At 54.4% G+C, this 16,574-nt stretch overlaps 2 protein-coding genes across 10 annotated transcripts in view; one reads left to right on the forward strand and one right to left on the reverse strand.

Annotated features, from left to right (window-relative positions):
- Nucleotides 1-5,230: 5,230 nt before the first annotated feature.
- On the forward strand, nucleotides 5,231-6,216 carry TMEM200B (transmembrane protein 200B; the record flags this gene model as incomplete). The annotated part of the gene is made up of 1 exon (XM_082670283.1): nucleotides 5,231-6,216. One exon carries the CDS (start codon nucleotides 5,231-5,233, stop codon nucleotides 6,152-6,154), a length of 924 nt encoding a protein of 307 aa, XP_082526409.1. The 3' UTR covers nucleotides 6,155-6,216.
- Nucleotides 6,217-9,886: 3,670 nt separating this feature from the next.
- Nucleotides 9,887-16,574, reverse strand: part of EPB41 (erythrocyte membrane protein band 4.1) — a gene marked incomplete at its 5' end in the record, with an annotated part of 199,219 nt that continues 192,531 nt past the window's right edge. For all 9 annotated transcript variants that reach the window (XM_082670196.1, XM_082670195.1, XM_082670194.1 and 6 more), the window contains 3 exons: nucleotides 9,887-10,021; nucleotides 10,677-10,781; nucleotides 13,573-13,653. In XM_082670196.1, coding sequence (XP_082526322.1) covers nucleotides 10,683-10,781; nucleotides 13,573-13,653 — 180 coding nt within the window. In that variant the 3' untranslated portion in view covers nucleotides 9,887-10,021; nucleotides 10,677-10,682. The remainder of the gene's footprint in view (nucleotides 10,022-10,676; nucleotides 10,782-13,572; nucleotides 13,654-16,574) is intronic.

The following is a 16,574-nucleotide window of genomic DNA, read 5'->3' on the forward strand; positions in this document are numbered from 1 at the left end:
AGGGGGCACTAATCAGTCTGGCTGTGTGTCGGTGTTCAGGTCTCTTTACCTCTCTGAGTCTCATCTGTAAACTGGGCATAACATTGACCTCCCAGAGCCCTCAAGAGAATTAAAAGGGGTTATGACTAGGAAAGGGGACCCTTCTCTCCCCGATCACCCCAAATGACCAGGGAAGGTTTCTACAGCCCCCAAGCACTGCCTTGTGGGCCTGATACCCATGGTCAGAGGAGGGAGTGGCTGTTCAGTGGACATCCACTTTGTGCCGGATGCTGACCATGGGTACTCTAAGCTTGAAAACAACACTGGGAGTATCACTCCCTGCTCTTCCACAGATGGGAAAAGTCCTCTTTACCTCCTGCTGCCAGAGCCGGGGCTCCAGGGGTGGGAATTAGGAGGGGCTCCAGGGGTGGGGGAGTCGAGGGCCGGTTGTGGGCCAGTTGTGGGCAGGCACTGAGCTGGGCAAAGGGCTCCAGGGGTGAGCAAGACACGCCGAGTCCTGCCCTTCAGAGTTCATGGCCATAGGGAACACAGGCAGGAAACAGACTCAGATCCCAAACACCGAGTTCAGTTCACCTGTGCGCAGTGCTGCTGCGGGGGGGCTCATGTGCAGGAAGGCTCGTGTGTGTGTGGGGTGTGATGGAAAGCTAGAGGAGGGGCTGGTCTGGGGGCCTAGAGAAAGCCCAGGGCAGGTCTGAAGGGTGAGTAGGAGCCAAGGGGATGAGCAGGGGAGTAGGTGCTCGTTACAGGAGGCAAGGCAGGTGCCAAGGGCAGAGGCCAGAACACAGAGGGTTGGGGGATGGAAAGAAGCTCAGCTACCCAGGAGGCAGGAGTGTGAGAGGGCCAGGGCCAGGGCCAGTTAGTGGAGGTAAGAAGGGATTTAAACTCCACTTGGACAACACTGGGGAGCCACTGAGGGATTGAAGCAGGGAGTGAGTGATGGGTTCAGATTCCGTGTAGAAGGATGCTTGGTGCCTCCCTGTGGAACTGCGAGGAGGGCCTGCAGAGGGACAGGGGCCCTGGGGCGGGAGAAAGCGGCTAATGCGAGATCCCAAGAGCAGGGTCCACCGGACTCGATGGATTAGACAGAACGAGGAGAGAAAGGAGCCTAAGGTGACCCCCGGTGTAGTTGGCCTTAGGGTGGGGGTGGGGCCGTTCACAAAGTGGGGGGAACGGAAGGCGCAGCAATGGGGCTGATCACGGGGCCCAGGGATATGGCTGGCTGCTGGAAGCGCGCCGCGCCTCGTGGCCCAGGATGGAAGAAACCCCAGCACTGGGGAGGGCAGAGCGCTGAGGACGAGGAAAGCCGGGAGGGGCAGGCGGGAGCAGCAAGTGGTAAATGCCAGGGCAGGTGGAGTAGGGGGACAAGGACCGGGAGACCGTCGGGCTTTGGCCTCTAGCGTTGGTGTTTCCCAGGAAGAGCAGTGAGCGGGGAGGGGCAGCGGTGTCGGGTGGGGTGCTGGGGAAATGCTGAGAGGGCGGAGGTGGGGTCAGTGTGTGAGGAGTAGACCAAGTGCAGAGCGAGGAAGTAAGGGGTCTCCAGAAAAGAAAACAGCGGAGGCAAGAAGTGGGAGGAGGCAGAAAGGAAGCCGCTGCCTCAGTGGAGCCCAGGCAACAGCCCGGACGCGAGCTCAGGCCGCAGGAGCCCTGCGTGCCGCGCGGGCGGCAGGAAGGCGACCGCGGCCTCGCTCTCGGACCCGCAGGGATGAGGCCCCGGGCGCCGAGGCTCGACCCCACCCACTGTGGCCTCCTCGGGGACCCTGGCATCCTCGCGGTCGGCCCACCGGAGGCCCCGCCCCCAGCGTTGGCCTCGGTCACTCCGGAGGATGTCCGGTCGCCGGGAGCTGGCAGAGGGGCTCCCGGGGTCGCTGATGCCACCCCTGGTCTCCTCCGCCGAGCCACAGGGCCGGAGCCTGGGTTCGAGGCCCAACTGTGCAGTGTGGCTCCGGGACCTGACTCTGCCACGCGCAGTGGGGCTGGGTGGCCCAGGCCGGCGACTTCCTCGAGTTCCCCCTCCCCGCCCCGGGCGCACAGCAGGGTCTCATTACCGCCCATCCCCCTCCGCTAGCGCCCCGCGTGCCGGGGGGTCTCCGCGGCCGGGGGGAGGGGCGGGTTATAATGAATCCCAGGCCGGAAATTCCTCCCGAGGGGCCCGGCTGGGCTGCGGGAGTGGGGGGGGTCCGGCGCTGAGGCTGGCAATCTGCCCGCACCACCCCTCCTCCTCCTCCTCCTCCGTCCCCCGCATCATGGAAACTGGGCCGCCGGCCGACCCCCCTGGCTCCGCTCCACATTCCTGCCTCTGGGGGCGGGCGGGGCACGAAAGCTGCGCTACCCCCTTCGGGCCGGTCCGCAGGGGGAGCCGCGGACCTCCGAACCCTCCTTATGATTTGGGACGAGCACCGCCTCCCCATTCCAGCTTGGGCAGATCTTCGGGGAGGTTAGGGAGACCGGCAGGACCCGCGACACTCCATTCGATTCAATCAACTCTGAGAACCTGGTTCATCTCTAGTTACCCTCCCCCCCCCCACGTGATTACTCTTCATTAAGCGCTTGTGGGCTTACCCCGGGCTGCGCCCGTATTGTGCGCCCAGCCCTCAACGCCGGATTTTCACCTCTCAGCATCTGGCGAGGCAGACACCATTATGCCCATTTTACAGGTGAAGGCAGTGAGGTTCAGACAGAGGAAGGTTCAGATAGTAGGGTCGGGTGGAGCAGGAACTCCGGCCACCTCCTCCCGGAAGCTCCCCGGACGGCGCTGGGCATCTGTAGGCTCTCAGATGCCCCCAGATTCCTCTCCGGGGCGACTGGAAGGAGGGACTCTGCGAGACGGGGGAGGGCGTGCGGGCTTCGAATCCTGTCTGCTCGCTCAGGCTGTGGGGCTGGGTCTCAGTTTCCGCACGTGGGAAGAGGGCGCCCTCCCAGGCCTTCTGAACGACGTTAGCGGGGGACTCGAGCCCCCGGATCCTCCGAGTCACCGGGCGCGCACACAGCGCTTACCTGCGAGCCTCAGACTTGAGTCGCTGCCTCCTTCCAGCCGTGGGGCCTGGCCGGGCCCCGGCCAGACTGTCCCTGGGGCTCCAGGAGGGCGGGGCCAGGGCAGCGCTAGGCGGGGCCGGGCCAGGGGGCGGGGCCGGGGGCCGGGATTCCTAGGAGACCGCGGCAGTGCCGCGAGCCGCGGCGCGTGGACTCGGACCCGGACCCAGCCGGGTGCGGAGGCGGCAGGTGAGCAAAACTAGGAGCCTGGGGTTCGTCCCCCACTTTCCCCAACTTTTTGTTTAGCCTCTCCCTGCAGATGGGCGCTGAGTGGGGGGTCGGGAGCCCGGTTCCCCCTTTCCCCGGAGTGTGGACGCGCGGGGAGGCGGGACCCCGGAGTGTCCGGGATCCAGCCCCGAGCAACTTCCCGAGACATGGGACCTTCGGACTGTGTCTCCAAGTTTCTGCCTCTCAGGGGTCCCCAGCGTCGACCCACGCCCTCCAGAGTCTCAGGGTCTCTGAGCATGTCCCCATCTCTCTGCAAGCCTCCGCTTCCCTTCCCGCCAGGACCCGCGGTGGCTCAGGGGTGACCTTTCCGGAGCTGGGGCCGGAGCGCCAGCTCTGGCCTGGGGCGGGGTGGTCATATCTCCAGTTTGGGGCTGGGGAAAGGGCTCCACACTCAGAGACCGGGGTGGGGAACGGGGCTCGCCTCCTCCCAGGACGCTCCCGGGTCTGAGCAGAGAAGTGACCAGCGTTGGGTCCTAGTAGAGCCCCCGTCCTGTGTGGCCTATGACCCTGGCAGGCCCCTCCGCCTCTCCGGGCCGCAGTTTCCCTCTGTGAACACCAGGCTTTGGACGCGGAAGACGCCGGGGCTCTATGCTAGGCCCTGGGCCTTCAGCGCTCCTGTCGGAGGCAGGGATGGGGTGTCCTGCTTTGAGCTTCGGGGGTGCGAATGGGGAATGAGTAGGGTAACAAGGCCTCCTTCCTGGGGCCTCGACTATGGGTTCCAACGTTGCAGCTGTGGAGAAACCAGACTGGGGCAGTGAGGATGCACCACTGGACAGCGAGGTGCTAACCCTCCTCTCCTAAGGCCGGAGCGCCCCGGCCGGGGCACGGTTTCCTCCCACATCCTCCCTTCCGTGGGGGCCACACCACACGCAGCCCCGCGACTCCTGCCCGGCCCGGATTCACTCCTCAGGTCGCAGGCCAGGCCGCACCAGCAGCCGGGAGGGGCTTAAGCAGGGCGGCCCAGACCCTGCGGCAGCCAGAGGTGCAAGGGCGGTGCTGCTCCGGCCGGGACGCGGGCCACTGAGGCCTCGGGCGGTGGAGGCCGGAAAGGAGGCCAGGCGGCTGGAAAGGGGGATGTTTCATCCCGAGGAGCCCGAATTGGAAACGCTGCAACCTGGGGGAACAGCGTTGCCCGGGCTGACAGGAGAGACAGGAGGGGAGCTCACTTGGCAAGGCCCGGCGCCCGGCACCCGCAGCCCCCTGCTTCCTGCCCTGGCGTTAGCCCGGCCGCTGGAGGAGGGGGCGGCCTCTTCTTCGCGGAGTTTAAAGAAATCCTGGGCCAAATCTGCCACTTGTTTTGGTCAGAGCAGTCTTCTCGGAGTCTAGCTCAAGTCTCTCTTGCTGCATGCAGCTTCAGTGCTGACTGAGGAGGTCTGGAAGGAGGAGGCGGGCAGGAAGAGGCTGGAGGCCGCGACACCCACTCCTTCCTTCCCTGCGGTACTTGAAGCGCAGCAGAGGGGAGGTGGGGCCCGCGAGCGACCCCAGCGGACCCGGGCGGCTGAGTGCCCCCTCCCTCCTTTACTACGGTGCAGCCACCTGCGGGGGTGAGCTCGAGCTCGGGCGGCACTTACCCTGGAGACTCCGCTGCCGGGGGCCCCACACCTCCCGAGGCCCGGGACCCGCAAGCTGGCCAAGAGGGCGCAGGCGGCCGGAGCCCCGCAGCCAAGGATGCGCCAAGGAGCAGCCCGCGACCCCCTCCCTGGTCTCCGCCCGCGGGCCCGGCCAACTCTGGCTTCTGCCGCGCGTCCCTGGCTCGGAGCTCCGCTGCGGAAAACCCGAGCGGGGGCGGCTCCCCGCCTCGCAGCCCGGGAAAATCCGGGGGTGGCCGCCAGGGATCTCCAAGCGTCCTGGGCCAGGCAGCCCCATCTTCCCTCCCGGATGTGGGCCCCCGACCTGGCGCTCCGACCGTAGGCCCGTCGGTTCAGTCCCTGCCTCCCACCTTCTCTCCGCAGAGCGCCAAGACGACTGAGAGATGACGGCTGGGAGCCCCGGAGACTGCGGGGAGGTGCGGAGGAGCCCCGAGGGCCGCGTCTCCCGCCTGGGCCGCCGCCTGGGCCGCCGCCGGCGCCCGCGCTCCCCGCCCGAGCCCCTGCGGGTGCGGGCGCGGCTGCGGCTGCGATCGCCGTCGGGGGCGTTCGCGGCGCTGGGGGCGCTCGTGGTCCTGGTGGGCATGGGCATCGCAGTGGCCGGCTACTGGCCGCACCGCGCCGGGGTCCCGGGACCCCGGGCTGCAAACGCCAGCGCGCCCCCGCTGAGCGAGCTGCGGCGCGAGGGTCGGGGCGCCGGCCGGGCCCACGGCCCGCACGAGCGGCTGCGACTCCTTGGGCCCGTGGTCATGGGCGTAGGCCTGTTCGTGTTCATCTGCGCCAACACGCTGCTCTACGAGAACCGAGACTTGGAGACTCGACGGCTTCGTCAGGGGGTGCTGCGGGCTCAGGCGCTCCGACCCCCGGACGGCCCGGGCTGGGACTGCGCTCTCCTCCCCAGCCCCGGCCCCAGGACTCCCCGAGCCATAGGCTGCGTGGAGCCAGAAAGCTGGGACCTGTCCCCGTGTCGGGGTACCTCACCAGTCCCATCAGTGCGGAGTCTGCGTTCAGAGCCTGCTAATCCTCGCTTGGGGTTACCTGCCCTGCTCAACAGTTACCCGCTGAAGGGCCCAGGGCTGCACCCACCCTGGGGTCCACGGACCCAGACTGGCCATGTGATTATCACCGTGCAGCCCTCTGGTTCCTGCATTGAACATTCCAAGTCTCTGGATCTGGGCCTTGGGGAGCTCCTGCTTAGGGGCCCAGCAGCTCGGGACTGTGCTCACCGAAGCTGGCCACGGCTGGACCGCCTTAGTCTGGGGGGTTACGCCAAGTTGGGAGGAGGAGGGGACTTGGGGGCCCGGGTCTGAGGAGCAGGGGACAGCCTGCTATGAGGCTGCAGCATGGACCATGGTACCGGACTAGGATGGGAGTCCCAATGTCTAGTAGATGCTTCAGTCACATCCCAGACTGGGGACGGATGCTCTGGCCCCAGCAGCTGCTAAGGCATCCTGACTTGCATGTCAGCAGAGAAATGCCAACTGCACAAGGGTTCAAAAAGCCGGAGAGAATGTGTTTTAACGTGGAATCTGGAGACCAGCATGACTCAGCCTTAGGAATTCCTTCAGCCTCCAAAAGTGGCCTTAGCCCTGGACAGGTACCTGAGGGGGCTGGAGGTCCAGGCCAGGGTGATTGGGAGATGTATCTGGTGTCTTGGCAAACCCAAAGTGGTGGGCAAGGACCCTAAGACTTGGAAGGTAGGTTGTGATGTTACAGGCTGGGACAGGCTCCCTCCAAGGTGGCACTAGTGATAGGGTTTGCGCCTCTGGGAAGACGGGCAATGGGGTGGAGCTGAGATGTTCCACCGCCATCTGGGATGGAGACTGAGCCTTTAATTCCTACCACGTCAAGCCCTCCCCCCCTCAGCCATGCAGGGTATATCCCACGAGGGCTACACTACTGCCAATGCCTTCATACTGAGGGTCTGGCCCCTCCCTTAAAGAGGTCTGAGAAGCCCCCTTTCTCTCCTTTGTCGTGGCCTGTGCCACAAAATTTCCCTCCAGTTGGCAAAAAGCATATGCCAGTTCCCAGAAATCCTTTTATATGTTGAAACTGCATTTTGGTCAATGTGGACACCTTTAGAAAATGGCTTGGATTTGGGTCTTCCTGTCGCACGTTTAATTTTTCCCGAGTTGCCGGTAAGAGAAGAGAACTTTAAAAGTTGATCAATCTTCACAGAGTCCTTTTTTTTTTTTTTAAGTTTATTGAAAAATGCAATACAAGAAGAAGCAAGACCAAACAGTATCTAAACACTACCACCACTTCTCTAACTACAAAAGGCCAAAACGGCAGACCTAATTATTGCCTATTTAATCTAAGGATTTTGCCAATTTGATTCGGCTGGCATAGTTCCTATTTTGTCAAGAAATGTAAACAACTACTTGATATGATTCATAATTTTTCTTTTTTAATTTACAAAGCTCCTTCATTTTTGTCACCAAAATAAAACATTTGAGAGAGATCTGTAAAACCAACCAGCCTGGGGCTAAGATCCTGGACAGGTATTTCCCACGAGCCTTCCTTGGTGTTGGTCAGGCCATAGCCCTGGCTCCATTTCCCGAGGTGGACTGTTGCTCCCTCACCCTCAGCTGCCCCGCAACACACGGTGGGGGGCTGGGGGCGGGCAGAGGCCCTGACAGGTCCCTGCAGCCAGGCTCTGTGGGCCCTCAGCGGATAAATTCAGGTCCTGCTTTGTGGGTGGGTTGGGTAGGTGGGTGGCAGAGACCTCACGTGGCTTGGAAGAAATCTTTGTTGCTGAAGTGAGATAAAAATAAAATTGCAGTGAGAGTTGTTCCTGTGCTGTGTCTGAGTCACTTTAGGAAAACTGCCAAGTTGTTGACACTGGAAATGAACTCTTCTCCCCTCTTCACCATTTCCACTTGGACAGTCTGTTTTTCTTCACACACACGCACACACACAGTGGCAGAAAGAAAAAAAAAGATCCAAACAATTGCCAGACCCCAAGTTCTGTAACCAGAGAGGGAGGAAAAGGAAAGAGGCTTGGAAGGACACCCCTCGTGTTGGCTTGTCCGAATCATGGCTTCTCAGCGCCAGAAGGGCACTGGAGATCTTCTGGTCCGACTTATAGACAAGGAAGCAGGGTGAAGTGAGTTGGTGACAGATTGAGGGGAAGTTCAGGCCCCTGATTTGTGGTCCTAGGCAGTGGAAGTGGCCACACTGACCTGGATGGCACAGAATACTCAGTGTGCCAGGTTCCTGACGTGCATGCTGTGCCCTCTTCCTTTCCCCATCTTCATTCCACAGGTTGCAGCTCTGCAAGCTCCGGCAGCTCTTCCAGCAGGACAGCTGGCCATTGGCAAGTGAGCTCACATCGCAGGCCTATATGATGTGAGCTGGATTTCCAACCTCACCACCGCTCTGGGCAACAAAGCTCGGGCTTGGGCACGGCCTGGAAAAGCCCCATCGCTCCAGACCGTATGCCCCAGGCTGTCTGTCCCTGAGACAGGGCACTCTCCTTCCCCCCGAAGCCTGTCACATATCCCACCTGAGCTCTTCCTGTCCCTGCCCAGAGAGAGCTACCTGTTGGTTAGTAACAGTCTCAAGTAAGTACTAAGAGAAAAACGCACACTCGTGAAAACAGTTCAAACCAACTGAGTTTGTCTAAACAAAGGTCAGCCAGCAGAGACTCCGGAGACGTGCTGCGGGCTGGGAGCAGAGGCTGTAGACTTCTCTCCTGCTCGCCGCCCTGGAGCCCCCAGCCACTGCTGACTGGGACCCACTGTCCACCTCAGGAAGCTCACTTTCTGTCCTAGAATCAGGATTCTAAGAACTTGTAGGTAGATCTGTTTGTGGGAAGCAAGCTGGAAGATCAGAGAGGCCCTACTGAATAAAAATGTCCCCTAATCTTTACCAGGAATAGTGGGATTGGGGACATCAGTCCTCATTTTCAAAATCAAAAACAAAAAATTAAACCCAAACCCACCACAAACATCAAGCCACAAAACCTGACAGACCTCAGATGGCAAGTGGGGATGAGTGGAGCTGGTGTTTGTACCCCTTGTCAAGTGGGGTTTTGTGGGGAGCGTGGCCCCTAAAAGCCAATTCCCACGCTCCAGAAGCGTCTCTGCAGGCAGGGGCCGGTCTGGACCACGATCGCCTCCTCTCTCAGTCACATCCTCTCTCACCCCAGGATTAAAGAGAGAGGCTCAGGGATGTTCTCCTGGAAATACTTCTTAGCAGGATCCAACTGAGGTAAACTCCACCACTCCCCTGTGTGAAGTGCACATTCCCAGAACTAGAAAACCTTTAAAAAAATCTCGTCAACTTTCTTTGTCCAAATCACCACTAAAAATGTGCGGTCAGTGCTTTTGGCCCAAAGTGCCTATTTTTCTGTGAGTTTTGGTCTCTCCTGAGATGGGAGGTGGGGGGAGCACTTAGCAGAGCCACTGCTTCTGATGAGGTAAAAGGGGAGGGAGAGCAGGAAGGTGAAGGCCACGGATATGTTCAAACATTCACAGTATCAGATATATCTGAAGCAACTTCTTATGTCTTTGATCTAAAGAAGCTCCAAAAAGAAAGCACAGGAGAGAGGAAGGAAAACAATACTACATTCTTCCAGAGGCCTCTGCCTCCCCACACCACCCTCAGCAAAGGGACAGGGACATCTTCCTGGGGTCTCTGGATCAGGGCAGCCGCCCTGCCTGACATTCTGATAAAGTTACATCACTGGCTCTGAGAAAGGGCTGGTTTATGAAGTTTCTGCTGCCATCTAAAGGGTATAAACTAGGGGAGGAGCAGGGAAGCCCCATTAAGCTGGCTTTGTCCCCCAGCACAGCTGACAGAGTCATTGGAGGATTTCCCGAAGAATGCTGGGGACCCTGCCCGTGTAAATGGGGAGAGGCTGGGCTGAAGGGGTTACAAACCACCCCATAAAAAAACAAAAGGCTCTTTAAAAACAGTCCAAAGAGTGAAAAGTTGAACAATTTCTGGTATCACAATATAGAAAAATGTATTCAAAAGGATCAGTGATATCTAGAAGACTTTCTTGGTATAAACTCCAAATAGAAAATGAAATTGCTTTTCTGGTGGTTTAGAATCAATCATTTTAAAAGTCTGAAGTCTGACTATTGCAGGTTAGCTTCTTTATCATTCTGCTGGTTTTCTCTGGGACGGGAGATGGGCAGGGAGTCGGGGGAGGGGGGAGGGTAGGACAGTTCCTAGAGGAAAGAAAAAAGCAAAGTTTTAAAATCCCGCAAAGGAGACTGCTACCCAGTCCCAGTGCCAAGTTCTTGTGGCCACAAGTGACAGTCAGGGCCCGAGCGGTTTTACAGGGCCCCGTCCTACCTGGTGATTGATGGCTTCTTCACGTTATTTGTAAACTACTTGTAGGCATGACTTTGTCTGGAACCCTGGCTCCCAAAAAGCAGCTATCTTGCTTCCAACTCTCTAGTCTGGCCCCAGAGCTTCAGCCCTTTCTTTCCTATCCCCCAAACCCTCATTTCCAGACAGCTAGCGCTGCTTTTCTTGGTTTTGTTCTTCTCCTCTGGCCCTCCCAGGTCTAGGCTCAGAGAGACTTGTGACAGCAGAGAGTAGAGCAGCAGGGAGAAGTGGGGGGAGGTGAGGTGGAGAAGCTGGAGGATGCATGAAGATTCAAAAGGTGGGTGGGATTTACATCCACGCTTGGTGTATCTCTTCCACCCCATCACTGCCGGCACCGCTGAGGGCAGGAGGAGACCTAGCTGCTTTAGTTGGAGCCAGACACTTAATGACCTCCCACATCCTCCTCCTCAGCCTTCCTCTGCCTTCGGTTTATCAAGTCCCAGCGTGGACACCTCTGGGAGGATGGCTCCACTCCACAAGCACGGCCCATACCTGAGCTCACTCCTCAGAGATCTCGGTTTCCTGATGGACGACCACCTTGGTCACTGACATGTCTGGGTGCTGCTCCTTTGCCTCCTTGATGGCCTGTACGAGGACCTGAGAAAGACAGAAACAACGTCCATCAGGCAGAAAGCAGCCTGGCTGGTGAAAAAGGCAGGGGTCATAGGACACCATTTCTCTGGCAAGTTCAATCTTTCTGTCTGCAGAGCCAGAGCAGCATGTAGGCTAAGCCAAGCTGACGATGGCCGTACCCACCCTATCCTGCTTAGGGAGGCTCCTGGACTGAAAACACAGACACAGGGAAAGCTTAGAGCTGTCTCCAAGGAATCAGGGAGGGCCTTGAGGGCTGACAGCCTCGGTGGCTCTGGGAAGATTCACTCAAGAAAGGGAGTCTGAAGAACAAAGGGAAATCTGTGTTCAGCGTAGGGTAACCGGGAAGCTCAGGACAGGAGAGGAAACTAGCGAAGCAGCTACAAGAAGGAAGAGATGTCTCTGGCTAAAGTAGAGACAAGAAAGGAAGAAAGAGTGGGAGGGCCCATGACACGCCACATACTGGCCTAAGTACATTACTTATTATGATTTACTTGATCTTTACAACAACTCAATGAATTAAGGCAGGATCCTTAATTTCATATTTTAGACGTGGAAACCGAGGTTCAGTGGTTAAAGTGCTTAACGTTTCACAGCTAGTAAGTAACACAATGGGGATTTTCACTTAAGTCTATCAGACTTTCCTCTTTGCCACACTGTTTTTTAGTTTCAGAGGGAGGTGGAGGGGATGACGACCCTATTTTAGTATCTGGAGGAGTTCTGATCATTTTAGAAAAGCTGAAGGGAGCAGAGGGAAAGTCAAAGAAGAACAATGACACGACTACTCCCCTTGGGCTGCAAGTCGCTGAGCCTCAAGCTCAGAGCACCCCAAGGTGGAAGAGCCCAACACAGACTTTGGGGGATGGTGGCATGGGATTCTCAGTGACAGGCCTCCATCGAAAAGGACTCTAGCTAGATTTGACCAGCTGACTGTTAACCCTGGCTGTTAAGACTACTTCTAGGAGGGACGGGAAGAAGGGAGATCCCTCTTTTGGTCTCTTGACTCCATGAAAGCCGTTCTTGGCACCGCTACCTCTACAGGCCCCTGCTCATCCTCTCAGCTTGTTTGCTCAACCAGTCTGCTCACGCTTCAAGGCCCAGCCCAAGCCCTCTCTCTGGTTACTCTGGCCTACACCCCTCTCTCTCTGACAGCCTGCACCTTCTTAAAGTGCCCACTCCCCATCCAGAGTGCACCACATCTTATCTCTTCCACATGTCCCTCATGTCTCAGAGACTGAGGGACACTGGAGCACCTCTCTGAGCTATCAAGTATGCTTGTCCTTTTGTCCCAATAACCCTGAAAGAAACCTATGATAATCTTTATTTTACAGAGGGCAAAACCACAGCTCAGAGAAGTAAAATAACTTGCTCAAGGACACACAACCAGTAAGTTGCAGAGTCAGGATTCAACCCAGGTCTGTCTCACTCCAAAGCCAAAACACCTTCCTATGCCATCTAGCACAGATGAAGCACGTGGCAGGGGCTCAGATCACATCAGGCCGCGTAGGTGAGTGCAGGCTGGTAACACAGCAGCATCCCTTGCGCTGGGGCAAACAGACTGCAAGGCCTCCCACTTGGGCTTTTTGCAGCCTTGTTGCTGGGACCCTCAGCCCGGTGTTCTCAGCTGTAAGTCTCAACCCTGCTACCAAGGGAACTGTCAGCACTGCCGCTCAGTCTATTTCTTCTTTTTAAGGCACTCAGCATATCAGCATAAAGGCCACAGAACTATTGCTCCAGCACTCCTGTCAATGATTCCAGAAGCATTTACATGCAGTCTCTTCCACCCCCGCTTCTCTGTAGCTTTACTGTTCTAACCTCACCCAGCAGAGAATTGGGAACATTAATCCTGACCTTATTATTTGCTAATTGCTCGAAGCACACAATTAGCACCTAATTAACATAAAAGCATAGAATTTTAGCACTCAGAGGGCCCAGAAATTAGCTAGATCAACCTACTCTCTTTTAGGAGAGAACAAAAAAAAAATATATGGGAGGTAAAGTGATTTGCCCAGGGTCATACAACAAGTTAGTGATAGATCTAGGACAGAAATTAAGTTCCAGGTCTCCTGAGTTCCAGCCCCATGACACTGTGTCCCTTCTAGCTCGCCCCTCTGAGGGTAGAGACTACATGTTGGTTTGATATCATCTACTGTCTCCAGCACAGGTTTGGGTACATGATATCCACTGAACAGCAACAGCTCTATTTACTTGGAGCCCACCACATGCCCCACAATGTACATCTGTATCTCACTTGATTCTCACAACCTTGAAGGAAGATGCTATCTTATAGATGAGGAAACAGAGGCCTAGGGAGTTAGGGCTAGAATATGGTAAGAACTAGGATTTGAGTGTAAAGCCCATGTTCTTTGCATTACACTTCCCTGCTTCTCCAATCTATGGCCCCCATCCCACAGGCCTCAGTGATCCGACTCCCTTTGTCCTTCTTCTCGATTAAGAGCTAGCTAAGGAGCCCCCTTGGAGATAAAGCTGTTATCTTTTTTTTTTTTTTTTTGGCGGTACGCGGGCCTTTCACTGTTGTGGCCTCTCCCGTTGCGGAGCACAGGCTCCGGACTCTCAGGCTCAGCGGCCATGGCTCACGGGCCCAGCCGCTCCGCGGCATGTGGGATCTTCCCGGACCGGGGCATGAACCCGTGTCCCCTGCATCGGCAGGCGGACACTCAACAACTGTGCCACCAGGGAAGCCCCGTAAGCTGTTATCTTTTGCAAGCCAGTTTCGGTGTCCATCAGTGATCCTTCCCCAGAACCTCTCCCATGCCCAGGATCTCAGCATTCCCACCTGATCATGGTCAATATCGGCATCTCCTGTGATCACAATTCGCTTTTCAATCCGGGTCTCTGAAATCCCACCTTTTACAGTCTGAAACAAAAGGGAGGTGACCATATGAGAAAGAAAGAAAGAAAAACCCAAACAGCAAAACAAAACAACAGCAAGAAATTAGTCTGAAAACTATACTCCAAATTTTAATCTGCTGCTGGGTACTGAATAGGGGAGCTTTCTCACACACTTGTTCAAAATCTTGGCTGGACCTGCTAAAATGAGCACACGCCTATTCCCTAGTATTGCTAAAACCTTTAATAAGCTAAACAGAAAGTCATAATTCTCTATTATTTATTTTTACCTTTTTGTTCCTCCCAAACACCAAAGAATTTCTGTGAGTAAACAAAACAGGTGTTCCTGTTTGCTCTTTTCCTATATATTTTGATTGTTTTCAAGAGGCAAACAAATCAGAAGACTATGAACAAAAAATGTCATGAAGCTTGAAATTAGGCTCTTTATTTTAAGACATTTTCATATTACTGATGTCAAAAGGCCCTCAAATAATCCCCCCAGGGTAGGCAGGTTTCCCTACTTCACCGATGAGGAAACCATGGTCTAGACATATTAAGTAACTGGCTTCCAGCCATCTGTGTGTGGATGATGGAGCTTGGTCAGCAATCTAGATTTCTTATTTACAAGAAAATGCTTTTTCATCTAGTGCTACCGCCAACATGGATTGTCTCTGATTTTCTGGGAGTAGTCCCAATTTTAGATACTTTGTCCCTCTTGCCCCCATAAACAATATTCTAATAATTTCAATATTTTAGCATCCAAACTACAGTTCCCATGGCCTTGATCCTGGACATGACATAAAAATTCTTCGTGAGACCCTGAGTTCTGCTATTTGGCTTGGAAAATATGGTTGCTTAATAATACCAACAACACCTGCCCTTAAACGGACTTTTTTCTTAATAGATCTTTATTGGAGTATAATTGCTTCACAATACTGTGTTAGTTTCTGTTGTACAACAAAGTGAATTAGCCATATGCATACATATATGCCCATATCCCTCCCCCACTCCCTATCCCACCCCTCTAGGTCATCGCAAAGCACCGAGCTGATCTCCCTGTGCTATGCTGCTGCTTTCCACTAGCTAACTAGTTTACATTCGGTAGTGTATATACGTTGATGTTACTCTCACTTCACCCCAGCTTCCCCTCCCCCACCGCATCCTCAAGTCCATTCTCTATGTCTATGTCTTTATTCCTGCCCTGCCACTAGGTTCATCAGTACCATTTTTTTTTTTTTTAGATTCCATATATATGTGTTAGCATACAGTATTTGTCTTTCGCTTTCTGACTTACTTCACTCTGTATGACAGACTCTAGGTCCATCCACCTCACTACAAATAACTCAGTTTCATTTCTTTTTATGGCTAACATTCCATTGTATATATGTGCCATATCTTCTTTATCCATTCATCTGTCGACTGACATTTAGGTTGGTTCCATGCTCTGGCTATTGTAAACAGTGCTTCAGTGAACACTGTGGCACATGTCTCTTTTTGGTTTTTTTGTTTATTTATTTATTTATGGCTGCATTGGGTCTTCGTTGCTGCGCGCAGGCTTTCTCTAGTTGCAGCCAGTGGGGCTACTCTTTGTTGAGGTGCGTGGGCTTCTCATTGCGGTGGCTTCTTTTGCTGTGGAGCACGGGCTCTAGGCACATGGGCTTCAGTAGTTGTGGCACATGGGTTCAGTAATTGTGGCTCAGGGACTCTAGAGCGCAGGCTTGGGCTTAGCTGCTCCGTGACATGTGGGATCTTCCCGGACCAGGGCTCGAACCCATGTCCTCTGCATTGGCAGGCGGATTCTTAACCACTGCGCCACCAAGGAAGTCCCCGTGTCTCTTTTTGAATTATGGTTTTCTCAGGGTATATGCCCAGTAGTGGGATTGCTGGATCATAGGGTAGTTCTTTTTTTTAGTTTATTAAGGAACCTCCATACTGTTCTCCATAGTGGTTGTATCAATTTACATTCTGACCAACAGTGGAGGAGGTTTCCCTTTTCACCACACCCGTTCCAGCATTTATTGTTTCTAGATTTTTTGATAATGGCCATTCTGACCAGTGTGAGGTAATACCTCATTGTAGTTTTGATTTGCATTTCTCTAATAGTAAGTGATGTTGAGCATCTTTTCATGTGCCTCTTGGCCATCTGTATGTCTTCTCTGGTGAAATGTCTATTTAGGTCTTCCACCTATTTTTTTAATTGAATTGTTTGGTTTTTTTTGTATTGAGCTCCATGAGCTGGTTGTATATTTTGGAGATTAATCCTTTGTCCATTGTTTCATTTGCAAATATTTTCTCCTATTTTGAGGGTTGTCTTTTTGTCTTGTTTATGGTTTCCTTTGCTGTGCAAAAGCTTTTAAGTTTACTTAGGTCCCATTTGTTTATTTTTGTTTTTATTTCCATTTCTCTAGGAGGTGGGTCAAAAAAGATCTTGCTGTGGTTTATGTCAAAGAGTGTTTTTCCTGTTCTCCTCTGAGTTTTATAGTGTCTGGTCTTACATTTAGGTCTTTAATCCATTTGGAGTTTGTTTGTTTGTTTGTTTGTTGAGTTTATTTTTGTGTATTGTATTAGGGAGTGTTCTAATTTCACTCTTTTACATGTAGCTATCCAGTTTTCCCAGCACCACTTATTGAAGAGACTGTCTTTTCTCTGTTGTATGTTCTTACCTCCTTTGTCAAAGATCAGGTGACCATATGTGCGTGGGTTTATCTCTGGGCTTTCTATCCTGTACCATTAATCTATATTTCTGTTTTTGTGCCAGTACCATACTGTCTTGATTACTATAGCTTTGTAGTTTAGTTTGAAGTTGGGGAGCCTGATTCCTCCAGCTCTGTTTTTCTTTCTCAAGATTGCTTTGGCTATTTGGGGTCTTTGTGTCTCCATACGAACTGTAAAGTTTTTTGTTCTAATTTTGTGAAGAATGCCATTGGTAGTTTGACGGGGATTGCATTG

This window comes from Grampus griseus, assembly GCF_964374135.1.
Source record: "Grampus griseus genome assembly, chromosome: 1".
Classification (NCBI taxonomy): Eukaryota; Metazoa; Chordata; class Mammalia; order Artiodactyla; family Delphinidae; genus Grampus; species Grampus griseus.